This window comes from Eumetopias jubatus, unplaced genomic scaffold (assembly GCF_037043125.1).
Source record: "Eumetopias jubatus isolate StellerSeaLion01/CBP00866 unplaced genomic scaffold, mEumJub1_p1.0 scaffold_3, whole genome shotgun sequence".
NCBI classification, from domain to species: Eukaryota; Metazoa; Chordata; class Mammalia; order Carnivora; family Otariidae; genus Eumetopias; species Eumetopias jubatus.
In genome coordinates, this window is record NW_028274809.1 from 71,253,951 (window position 1) to 71,267,169 (window position 13,219).

Below are 13,219 nucleotides of genomic sequence, written 5' to 3' on the forward strand. Positions count from 1 at the left end.
TATTTCCAAAAAATATATTATTTAACTACACAAATTCTTTTTTTGAAATTAATTATAATTATAATAACGTATTTAAACTGATACATCCAGCAAATTATCGTTTCAACGTATAGCCAATATAAAAAATATTAATGAGATCTCTTACATTCTTTTTTTTTTGTAGTAGGTCGTTGAAATCCAGACAGTATTTCACAACACATCTCCATTTAGACAAACCACATTTCAAATGCACAATAGTGCATTTGCTACCATATTGGATAGTGCAGGTCTGGAAGAAGAATGTAACTACACAAATTCCGGTAGCCTACAATAGATGCCCAAATTATGCTCCACTTCTTTATTTGCCATATAAATATGTGCTTACATTGGACTTAGAGCCTAAAGTCTAACTGCCTGAAAGATAAAGATTTCTAAATAACAGGGAGACAAGGACAAAGTCAAGAGCCCCATTTTGGGATGTGGTTTCCAATAGCTCTTTCTTTTTTAGGTCAATGGGTGGCAAAATCATGTTGCTCAAAATCACTTATGTTTTGAAGTTTGATGGAATCAATTACACATGGAGAATTCTATATGTGTGAAAATACAGATATATATTGGGGGAAACAATCAAATTGGTATTTTCGTCACACATATGAAAAATTTCAGTTACCTTAATCTTACCAATTATTATGATTTTTAAAAATCTACCATGATATTATACTGGGTTTTTAAAAAAATAACCTTAGAATTGGTACATAGGCTGGCATACAGACCCCTAGTGAAGAATAAACAGGTATAAAAGTGTACTCCATCACAATTTCGTTGGTAAATAAGTTAATTTCACTTTGGTTTTACAATACGATCTACTATTATATGGAGGTCACATTTTCAGGTAAAAGTCAAATTCCCATTTTGCCATTTTTACTTGGCATAAAGAACCAACATTTACTGAGCACCTGCTGTGTTCCAGGTACTATGTTCTAAATACTGAATTCCAATTAGTGCCCTATATGGTTATCTCTGAATCCTACCCACACCCCTCTAAGGAAGGCCTTACTCATTTCTTACAGAACAAAAATTTGAGGTTTGGCGGGATTACTTATTTTCCCAACGTCACTTAGCCCTGTATAGTCAGGAGTGGGCTTGATTCCTAGGTCTTCTGACCTGTCTACACTTCAGCGTGCTCCTTTTCAACCCCAAATGTAATAAAACCAGTAAACAGGGAAATATTCCAGCTACTTTGGATCAGACAGTTCAGAAATTCTTGTCTTATTTCTCTGTTTTAGGTTTCCTAAAATAAGCCTATCCTAGTACATAATATAGTATAGAACAAAAAGGCAAGTGCACATATTAAAGAGGAAATATCTTGCGTGTAAAAACACGGGCTTAGCTGTCACATAATCTGTCACTCATGAAAAAGAAAGCACCACTGATCATGTCTGGGAAAACCTTGCCTTTTAATTTGTAAATCTCGACTCTGATAGGTGACATATTAGTAGGAAGTCTTTATGGAACTGTGTATATTTTAAGTGTTTATTAATGTAATTTTAAAACTTATTTTTAGAATTTATGCATGTAAACATTAAACATGATAGCAACTATCATGCAATCTCAAATTTAATAAACGGTGGTATTTGAGAAAATGCACTTGTAAAATTATGTCTGCAACATTGTATATGACGACATAATATATGTCAATATTCTCTTAGTAAGTAAGTAAGTAAGTTCTGCCAGAGCAATGTGTGTTAGGCCGGGTGTACGGAGTGGAATAAAACCTGCCTAAGGAGATCAGTTCCATCAAAGTGGTCAGTTTAAAAAGGGACAGTAAAAAAAATAGGAAATCGAGAAATGGTTAACTATGTGTATACTTTTATTTATTTTTATTTTTTTAAAGATTTTATTTATTTATTTGACAGAGACACAGCAAGAGAGGGAACACAAGCAGGGGGAGTGGGAGAGGGAGAAGCAGGCTTCCCGCTGAGCAGGGAGCCCGATGCGGGGCTTGATCCCAGGACCCTGAGATCATGACCTGAGCCGAAGGCAGATGCTTAATGCTTGAACCACCCAGGTGCCCCTATGTGTGTATACTTTTAAAGACACTCATTTCCTAAACATTCTCATTCTTTAGCATCACCTATGCTTTCAGGTATTATCCTCATTTTGAAATAGTTCTGGGGTGGAAAACTCTGACGTTAACCACAGAATGGACCATTATGACAGGGATCCAAACTAAGCTTTGCCTTTCCTCTTTCTCAACCAGATGCTAAAAATGATTTTTTTGTTGTTCTTGTTCTAGATACCTCTGGACACAGCATAAATACATCTGATATGTATCCAGTCCCCAATACCTTGGAATATGGGAACAGAACTTACAAAATAATTAATGCAAATATGACTTGGTATACAGCAATAAAAACCTGCCTAATGCATGGAGCAGAATTGGCCAGCATTACAGATCAGTATCACCAGTCCTTCCTCACTGTTATCCTCAACCGGCTAGGACATGCCCACTGGATTGGACTATTCACTGCAGATGTAGGTATCTTAAATCCCTTGGAACATCCCTGCATAAGTAAGTTTTACATCTACCTCCTTAGTGATATGGCAACTGAAATTAATACAAAAAAATTCCCAGAAATAATAGTAAATGTAACATTTAAGTAATTGGTTTATAGAAAAACTACTGACCAACCTTATGAAGAGCCTACGACTACAAATTAAGGGTATACCTTTTTAGAGTATACATCCACTTGCCTAATTTCTGGGAATTAATGCCCTTCAAAGGTCCTCTGAAAATTTCTGGGTATCTGGGGATACTGCCTCATGTGGGCAATGGAACACATCCTAAACTCAAGCACCTGCATTTGAGTAATTTGTTGCATTTAAGAAATCCCCAAGAAAAATGGATCATGCTTCCTGCCTAGAAATGTGATTATTAATTAATTCAGTACCCCCTTGGAATTTAACACATTGGTTTTCTCTCCCTCTCAGGATGTATTTTGGAAAGTAAGACCTTTTTAGTTTTCTCTTTTTTTAAGTAAAAGTATTATACGCTCAAAGTAGTGAAAAGTAAAATCTATCTATTCTATCCCAGCCTCTGGTTCTACTCCCCAAAGATAATCACTTGTAAACAGTTTCTTGTGTGTCATTTAGAAATTTTCTACTTATACACATATATACACATAATGAATGAATATCTATATTGTTTTTCAAGTACAAATGAGGTCATACTATATGTGCTGTCCTTAAACTTGCTTTTTGTTTAATATGCCTTATACAGCTTTCCATGTCAGCACATAAAAATCCAACACACTCTTTGGGACAGCACCACATAAGGATATAGCATACCATTCTCCCCTGAATAGAAATTTGCGTTCTTCTCAGTTCTTCACAATTACAAATAATACAAACAAACATCTTTGTGCAAGTTGGATAAATTCCTAGAAGAGAAATTGCTAAGCACACTTTTAAATTTTAAGAAATAGTGCCATATTGCCCACCAAAAATTCGTACTGATTTACATGCCAACAACTATGATAACATGTCATTTTTTCATATCATTACCAATACTGGATATTATCAAAATTTTAATCCTTGCCATTGGGATAGGTGAGAGAATGGCATTTTATGGTTGTTTTATTGTAGTTTTGCATTACATAATGTTTTAACATCATGTAGTCAATTTTGCATTATGGCCTCTGGATTTTGTATCAGACTTGAAAAGATTTTCCCCACATCAAGAGCATAAAATATTTAGCCAAGTTCTCTTTAGCACTTACGTTTTCAATTTTATGTATGAATCTTTGATCAATCGGAAATTTGTTTTGGTGTCAAGAACAAGATATTGATCAATTTCGCTCTGATTGCTTACTGGGAAATTATGGTGGCAGGGAACCAAGGATTCCCAAAAACTAAAAAAGATATTGTTGTGACAGGTATTTCTTTTTGTCAGGCCATATTCACAAGCTGTCCTAGACCCCCTGAAAAATAAGTCTAGATGTGGAAATATAAATCTATGTGTGAAGTAAGGGCTGCTCAAACAGCATTGAGTAATGCCACCAGCAGTCCTAGCAAGGAAATGATGGCTCAATTTCCCTCCACAGAATGGTCTTAATTTTGACTGGTCAGATGGAACCAAATCTTCCTTCACTTTTTGGAAAGATGATGAGTCATCCATCTTGGGTGACTGTGTTTTTGCTGACACCAGTGGGCGCTGGAGTAGCACAGCCTGTGAGTCATTTCTTCAAGGAGCAATTTGTCATGTACCTACTGGTAGGTTCAATTTTATTCAACTCAATAAATACATACTGGGAACCTACTGTGTGCAAGGCACTGTGCTAAGCAGGAGCTATGAGTAAGAGTAATACGAAGTATCTGTCCTCAAGAAGCCTCTGGTCTGCTAGGTGCTGTTCAAACAAATAACTATTATACCAGGCAGGGCTACCAAATGATGGAAAAGAGGTAGCAAGTGTTGTGGGGATTAGCAGGAAAGAGAACATATCATATCCACTTGAGAATAAGTAGAAAGACTTCTTGAAGGACATGACTATGGAGACTGGCCTTGAAGAATAGATGGGATGTAGTCAGACAAAGATGGGACATGGAGAGGCATTCTGAGCAGAAAAGTTTGGGCAAAGATATGGAAGGAAGAAAGAACTGAACATGTATAAAGCAAAGCTGGTGTTGAGATTTGCCTGCATGGCAGGGTACCAGTAAGAAGAGGTGGGAGATCAGGCTAGAAACCCGCATTAAGAGCACGTATGAAGGAAAAGCTAATTCTGCTTCTAAAACACCATAAAAGTTATCCTTCCCTTTTCAATAGCATTGCATTTATTGAGTGTTTAAGAAGTGTCAGACACTAGCTCATTTAAACTTCTTTGTAGGGGCACACTGGTTGGATCAGTCAGTAGAGCATGCAACTCTTAATCTCAGGGTCAGGAGTTTGAGTCCCATGTTGGGTATAGAGATTATTTAGAAGAAAAAATTTTAAAAAATAAATTTCTCAGGTAAGAAAGATGTTGTTAGCTCTCTTTTTATAGATAAAGAAACCAAAGTGTGAGGAGGTTAGGTAACATGCCCACAGCCATACACAATTAGGATCTCAGCATGGATTTGACTCTCATGCTTGACCTCTAAAGCAAAGTCCACCTGAAATGTCCCTTAGTTATGTATTATGTTTTGTTATGCTATGTTACTTTACTGAATGCATTATTTTTCTCTCATAGGTTGATTGGCTGGTGAGGATTTTCTAAATCTATAATATTCAGCACTGCACAGATCACACTTTGTACATTTGGAAGTGCCTCTTGCTGACTTCATTCAGTTTCCAGTATTTCTATGAATCACATGCCCCAGTTTTTCCAACCTTTAGGACACCAATTATAAACAGGAAAGACAGCAGCACCCATGCAGCACCCAAATTAAGACTAAGAAGCTATGCATTAATATACCGTTATGTGTAGGTAAAGATTATTTTTGCCAGAAATGCTACAAACCAGTCTTGGTTTTATAATCATTTTTATTAAACCCACTCTTTCAGAGTATTATCATGAAAATCTCATTACACATATTTATCTTAGTCTGTCATAGAATTTAGTGCAATGTTTATCTTAATAAATGAACCCAGTCACCACCCTAAAATCATAACTGATTTTTGTTCGTAGAAACAAAACCATATGGACACCCAGACTTGTGCTCAGAAACTTCTATTCCCTGGATAAAATTCAAAAGTAATTGCTACAGTTTTTCTACAGTCCTAGACAGTATGAGTTTTGAGGCTGCTCATGAATTTTGCAAAAAGGAAGGTAATTCTTTTGTGATGGTAAAATGCTTTCAATGCATTCCTTCTTGACATTTCAGTAAACAATGTGGTTTTCTTCATTTGTCTGATTATTTAGTGACTTTAGGAGCAACAAAAAAATTGAAAAAATAAATACTATTGAATTTGCTTGTTTGAGGATGGTTCATCTATGAAATTCAATGTCCAGGATAGAATTTGAAAACCTAAATGATGTCTCAGAATACTACACTTTCCCAAGAAAATGTTCCTTTTGAATGCATTTGAATTATAAATTTTTAAAGTTCCCTAAAATTAATATTCTATGCTTTGATTTCTTAAGCACAACCTTGTATCTTTTAATAAATGTGGTATAACTTTTAAATTTTTAATCAAAAATCACTTATTTACAATAGAAATTTTCACTCTGCAAAGACTGAGCTTTATAAATTATGGTATGGGAGAGATTTTTAAAATTGTATTACACATAAACACAAATACTTATTTACTGCTTATTTCTTTTATAGGATCTAATCTTTTAACAATCAAGGATGAGGATGAAAATTCATTTCTCCTAGAAGAGCTTTTTGCTTTTGGTTCTTCTGTCCAGATGGTTTGGTTGAATGCTCAGTTTGATGGTGACAGTAAGTGATTTGGGTAGAGAAGAGGAGAGGGCATAAATAAATACATGGTGGTCAAGATTGATGAAAATGGCATCTGCAAACCAGAAAGCTCTTCTTGGATACATTTGCTGTGAAAAATAGCATGAATCCTAAAGCCATTTCTTCCAAAGACAATATCACTAACCCTTTTCTATACCCTTGTGTCCCTTGAAATAATCCTACAATACCAAAAATGAAAACAAGTAAACAACAAGTTTATCTTATACTTACCCTCACATCATGAAGATTCTTGGATGGAAATTTGTGTTCACAGACTTAGTCATAGACAACAAAACCCTATTTATTTGAAAATACCCAGATTATTCCTCAGTGTTATAAGAGCACAACAGAGTTATAGAAATGTTTCAGGGATAAATTGTGCTATTAAAATTATTTGCTTCTCATAAAAACCAGGGTTTGTGATCAAATGAGAGCATGGCATTCTTCTCTCTATGTAATTGATGGTTGTTGAAAGTACTTATAAAGAAAATTATCTTAATTGGTATGGAGAACTTATTACAGTGGTATACCAAGGTGGAAGGTGGGGCCACTCTGATAAGGGGGAGTGTTTCAATCACAGACATCGTTTAGAATTTCTAGTCCATTGTGACAATAAAAAGATGACCGACTTTTAGTTACTTTTATTGTTGGTTTTAAATCCTTTCAGACAATGTACCCCCATTATTGCTTACACATGGATGGACTCCATCATTGCTCCCACACCTTAGTATACCCGTGGATTGCTTTTTAAGGAAATTCACTGTATAATTATTTTAGAAAGTGAGCTATTTTGCAATGATATAGATGTTAGGACTTAAAATGATTTCTTTAAATTGACTATAATGCTAGGGAATATTTCAAAATTCACACTGTTACCTTAAGAAAGATGATATTCTAAATGAACTAAATTAAAACAGTATATCTAAAACAAATGGAAAGAGCTGTTCACAAGGCAAATTCACTAATACCTACATTTTGATGTTGAGTTCATGACTGTACCTACTGAGTTGCTTGCATCAGATAAGAAGACAGTCTCCTTAAGTCGAGGAGCTGCTTTTTATGGTTCATTCCAGTCTTAGTGTATTTGATAATTGTACATATAATTCATAGTAAGTCAGCAATTTTTCCACAGATGAAACCACAAAGTGGTTTGATGGAACTCCCACAGACCAGTCAAATTGGGGCATTCGGAAGCCAGAGATGGATCATGTCAAATCCCATCTATGTATTGCCCTGAGGATCCCCGAAGGAGTATGGCAGTTATCCCCATGTCAAGAAAAAAAAGGATTTATATGCAAAATGGGAGCAGGTGGGTAAAGCCAGAGGATAATTCTTCATTTTGATTCTACCCTGACTAATGTTGACCCACCTCTTTAGCATTTAAAGCTTTGAAAATCCAAGTATTCGGGGAGTATTCAGATAGATTCTAACATTATCATCTTATTCGACATCAAGTAAGTCAGAGGACATTTCAGCTCCTCCTTTCTCTAATATGAAGAAAAAAATCATTATAAAGACTATGACTTTCCAGTGTCACCCTAGCCGTTAATGGGCAAAAAAGCAGTTTAACCTCAAAAAAATAGATCTAGTAATATTAACCAGCTTATTATTAACGCTTATTCTGGCAACTGCTACTCAGAAATTTTAAGATTCATCTTCGGTCCCAGAAAATATAATCTAGGCCTAGATATTCTTGCTGTGGATAAGTAGATGTGATTCTCTGTTGCTAGCCATAATATATTATAAAAGTCATAGTTTAACTTTATCTTCAGCTACATAGTTTGTGGTGATAAAAAGAAATAATAATTTTAGAAATCTAAGCCAGAAAATTCTAGTCAGTTGCAAACAATACAGAGATTTCTAAGATAGGATGTTAACAATGATCATGAACAGTAGAAATGTGTTTTTAATAATAATCACAACATTTCTAAATGCCAGTATTGCAGAGAAGGAGGAATTGGTGTGGCCTCGGCTGCTGGTGAAGGTTTCTGAGAAGAGATAAGGTTTTGGAATCCCAAAAAATAAAGAGAATAGAGAAGGGAAGCCATATTAGACAAAAGTCCCAGTATGACTAAAGGCAGCAATTGAGAATAAGCTTATATTAGAGTAAAGGGCTCACGTTAGGTGGTGATGGGAATAAAACTGGACAGTAATGTAGGATCCATTCGCAGAGTACCAGTCTCAAGAGCTGGACTTCATGGTGAAGAAGACAGGGAAACCCTATGTGTTCTGTAGACACCTGCTGTGAAATCACACTCATCCAGATGTAAAGGGATGCAGCTGTAATTTGAATGATAGAACTAGGAACACGAGGAAGAGTAGAAATGGGAAAAGAGAATCATCAGGCTTTGGTGATCTGATTAGACACTGGGTGGGAATGAAGGAGAAAAAACTGGTAGGTGTCTGCACCAATGGTTAAGCCCAGTAGTGTGGATAGCAACTCTTGTGGAAAACATGACTAAGCCTAATAAGTAGTGTGCCCAAGCGATCAATAGCATTCAGTTTCAAGAACAGATCAGAAATACCTCGTGTCTGTACAGGACTTTAAAGCTTCCTATAGTATAGAGGACACCTCTTTCATCCCTCACAGCAACTTCCTAAGGCAGTGGAGCAGGTACAAAATTCCCATTTTACAGATGAGAAAAGCACTTGTCCAAACTGGGGCTACATCAAGGACCATGCTCCAAATATTCTGACTCTACATGCTCCTTCTATATCTGCCCACTGCATGCATCCAGAGAATAAATATTCTTTTAAGTCTTTCTTTAAAAAGTGTCTTTACACACACATAATATATGTTTTCAATAGTATTACGAAAAAGTATGTGGTATTATTTTTAAGATGCAAAAACAAGTTTTGTTAATGTGGTTTTGCTGTTGGTGACAATGTTTCTTTTAAATCTCTTTTAAGTGTGTAGAATGAATGGGCGTAAGTACTGCACCAAGGCGCTTTCTCCACTCGCAATCCTTTTACTGATCTTCCTCTGAGTCATTCTCTACATATTTCTCTGGATCTTTACCTAGATTAAAAATAGCAGAGCTCAAATTTAGAGATAGAGCCTACTTGAAAGAGATACATTTCTACAGTAGAAAATCCTCAAACAGAACCCTCCAATTTTTTGAATGGGGGAGCTATTATTCATTTCCCAAGTTTCTTGAGATCGCAAAGGTGAGAAGGTGCTGATTTGAAAATCCTTGCGTGGAGGTAAAGAGATTATCATTGCTGGACAAACTCCATCTCAGAGCTTAAAAAAACTTAGTTCCATGCAGGCAGGGACTATATTTTATTTGTATTTTTATTGCAGCACAGTGCTGAGACTGGATGGAACTTTTTCAGCTTAAAAAAAAAAAAGCAGCATATGTGTCTGTGAGCAATGATAATGATTACAATAAATCAGGGGTCAGCAAAATTTTCTTGTAAAGGGCCAGACAGTAAATATTTTAGGCTTTGGGGGCCATATAGTCTCTGTCATGTTGCCATTGTAGCGTGAAAGCAGCCACAGATGATACATAAACGGATGAGTGTGGCTGAGTTCCAATAAAACATTATTTATAAAAACAGGCACCAGATCTGATCCATGAACCATAGTTTGCTGAGCCCTGCTATAAATAATAACATAATTTTGCTGAATTAAAAGAAAATTTTCATCTCAGGTTTTTTTTTGTTTTGTTTTGTTTTTTTTGGTTTTAGATATTCACCCAGTAAAGGAGCACTCAGGAAAAGGTAGGTTTGAACAGTACAGAACATTTTGATTTCTCTTAGAAATAATAATATAGAAAGTAACTATGTGACAGTATCTATCCTAACTCATTGTCATTGAACTTTTCCTTTTTTCATCTTTTTTCAGGACCAAGTCACAGTATTGTACCTCTTGCAGTAGCATTGACACTGATAGTAATTCTGGCACTTTTCACAATTTCCTTCTGCATATACAAGCACAATAGAGGTATCTTCAGGAGACTTGCACAGTTTAGGAATCCTTACTACCCTACAGCCAACTTCAGTACAGTACATTTGGAAGAAAATATTCTCATTTGTGATCTTGAGAAGAATGACCAGTAACAATGAATTCAGAGAATGCTATAGCCCTAACGATAATTAAAGACAAGAGGAGTCTCCCCTGCATTTTCCTTTACATACCAGATGCCACTATAATGTGAATTGTGTCACTATTTTAATTATTCTTAAACTGATTACTGGTTTTGAACTGTAACCAAATCAGATGGGTGTTGATTTATTCATTTCCCCAAACTGTGATCTATTCTTAAAATGGGGAAATTATACAATGGTTACTAGTCAGAAAACAAGAACTATTAAAAGTTACTCCCTATTGAAGACTCTCGAACCAATGTGAATAATAGGTTTTGTATTAATATGTTTCTACTGAAATTTAAAAAGAATTTTCAAACTAATTTGATATCTATTCAGACATTTACTCACACTCATTTCATTAAAAAAGAGAGGAAGCAAAACAAATTTTATAACTCTATGCTTGTACACAAGACAAAAAGTTAAAGGTTTCTGAGAGGTTTCTTGTTTGTTTTCTAATTCAATCATTTTAGCATCAGGGTTTAGAAAACAAATTTCTAAGCTTAAAACTCACATATTCTGGGCTCTAAACTAATATTTAGGGTGATGTTTGTTTTTATTAGTTCTGACTTCTCCAACTAAAGAAGAAAAATTACCTGTCTTTAAATAGGGAAAGTCTTGGTTAGCAGCACACTTGCATAAGCAACTACATAATGTGGCCTAAAACCTTCATTTACTAAATGATGACTGTTTGTTATTTTAAAATATAGATAAGCTTAAAGGAATTTATTGAAGTTTTGCTATAGTTAAAACTCATGGCCTTTATTAAAACTAAAGGTATAAAATAATATATAACTCTCCTAACAACTAAAAAATATAAAATATAATTTAAATCTAAAGGGGGAAAAATGAAGATATGAATTACAGTACCATTAGAACCACACTAGAAGATATATTGAGAAGTACTAAATAAATGACTCTCCAATTATAATCTAGATACTTTTGCTATATAAACGGGTTTATGTGGGGTGTTCTATTTAGTAAACTATGGTTCTTAAGAACCATCTCTGTTTGTGTTGGACTAGTTAATGCTGTTGGTAAATAGTGATTAATAGCATGATACTGTCCACAAATTGAATATCACAGATTTGACTTTCCTTCACAAATTTCTCATTATGGAAAAGTGACTTCAGAATAAACATTTTAAAGTTTACTCATTCCATAATTGTTCCCTGCATTCCTATGAAGAACCACATGCCATTCTAGAAACCGGATGGATTAGGGTGAGCAAATTAATGAGAACTTGTTTTTATGTCACTTATTTTCCAGTGAGAGGAAAGTGAGAGAAATCCAGTAAAGAAATTCATAAGTAGAAAATACCAGGTGGTTGTGAAAATTAAGTAAGGTCTTGTGATAGAGAGGAACTGGGGGAATCTCAAGGCCTCCCCAGAGTGTGCGTTTTAATTATTACATCCTGCTGCCCTGAAAACTAGTGGCCACTAGTCACAAGGTGGAGCTCTGGGAGAAAAGATGAGTGAATCTCTAAGTGAAAAGCCATCATCCTTAGAAATAGAATTTGATGAACATACCCTAAGAGTGGAGTCCTCGTGGCCTGAAACAGTTAATACAACTTCCAAAAGTGGCTCTTTGCTACTGGTGTGTAGCTTACTCACTAAGACGATCTACTTCCATATTTTTTTTTAAGTTTTGAGACTTCATTTTTTAAAAGATATTCTATTATGTAGCGGTTGTCTATTTAGAACTCACAAGAATAATTGGCTTGAACTAACCAGGTGGTATAAAAGCCTGATTTAAAAATCTGTCAAGTGAAATTAAAGTTCTGTTCTTTTCAGTGGGCTTGGTAAAAACTGCTAATCAATTATCCTTCTAGTCAAGGTATATTGAAGTGGAATAGTCACACATAGCAATTTGACAAAGTATGTCATTAATAAAGTGGTTTTGCAGAAAGAAATTGCTCTGTTTGTCAATGCTCTGTACTTTGCTATTTAGTATTGAGCTACATTTCTGGAGAATCTGTCCCCATGGACAAGATCATGTACTCCTTCCCATTACTGAAATTTCAGAAATAGAAAGTACTGAAATATTATGTTTTATTTATAGATGTGCACTTTAAAAAACTTTTTGCACATCTATTTTTAATCTGAACTAGATTTCATAGCTATAGCATGAAAAATAAAAAAGCATCAGGGTCACAAACTCATTCACACATAATTAATGTGCCCCTCTCCAAAAAAAAAATATATCAATTATTATCCATAACTCTGGGTAATGGAAAATCTTGGATTTTACAATTAAATATACCTTGGGCTCTTCCAATTCCAGCAGTCCTCTTTTAGTTTAAATGCTTCTTCAGTTGAAAGTTCCACTTCCTATCAAGGGTGGATTAGATGATCTCTTTAGATAAACAGTCTTTAGAAGTTTCCTTTTCTTCCTCAGAATGGTGTTGGATATATGAAAACTTGTGTTGTTGTAGTACTGGGGGGAGAAGGTGATAAGTGACTATAAATATGTGTTATTTGTGTCCACTGAGGGTAGTTGTCTGGCCCCACTCCTGGGAACTTAGCTGGCATCAGATATGAAGCCTGTAGTTGGTGCAATCTGTAGTCTATTCTCTTTGATTTGGCTCCATTCTGGCTCTCCCTGGCACTGCCTTACCCTCAGTATATTGGCTGTGACTCCCATTGAATTCTCTGCCTGAACACTGCAGCTATACAAGGCCACTTCATCTCTGCAGTAGTGAGATCTATCTAGC

General features: G+C 35.3%; 1 protein-coding gene across 1 annotated transcript in view; it reads left to right on the plus strand.

Annotated features, from left to right (window-relative positions):
• PLA2R1 (phospholipase A2 receptor 1) overlaps positions 1-10,479 on the plus strand; it is a 112,174-nt gene extending 101,695 nt beyond the window's left edge. The window contains exons 24-30 of the mRNA XM_028113111.2: positions 2,276-2,514; positions 4,083-4,251; positions 5,643-5,783; positions 6,283-6,399; positions 7,550-7,726; positions 10,108-10,140; positions 10,265-10,479. Coding sequence (XP_027968912.1) covers positions 2,276-2,514; positions 4,083-4,251; positions 5,643-5,783; positions 6,283-6,399; positions 7,550-7,726; positions 10,108-10,140; positions 10,265-10,479 — 1,091 coding nt within the window. The remainder of the gene's footprint in view (positions 1-2,275; positions 2,515-4,082; positions 4,252-5,642; positions 5,784-6,282; positions 6,400-7,549; positions 7,727-10,107; positions 10,141-10,264) is intronic.
• Positions 10,480-13,219: the final 2,740 nt, after the last annotated feature.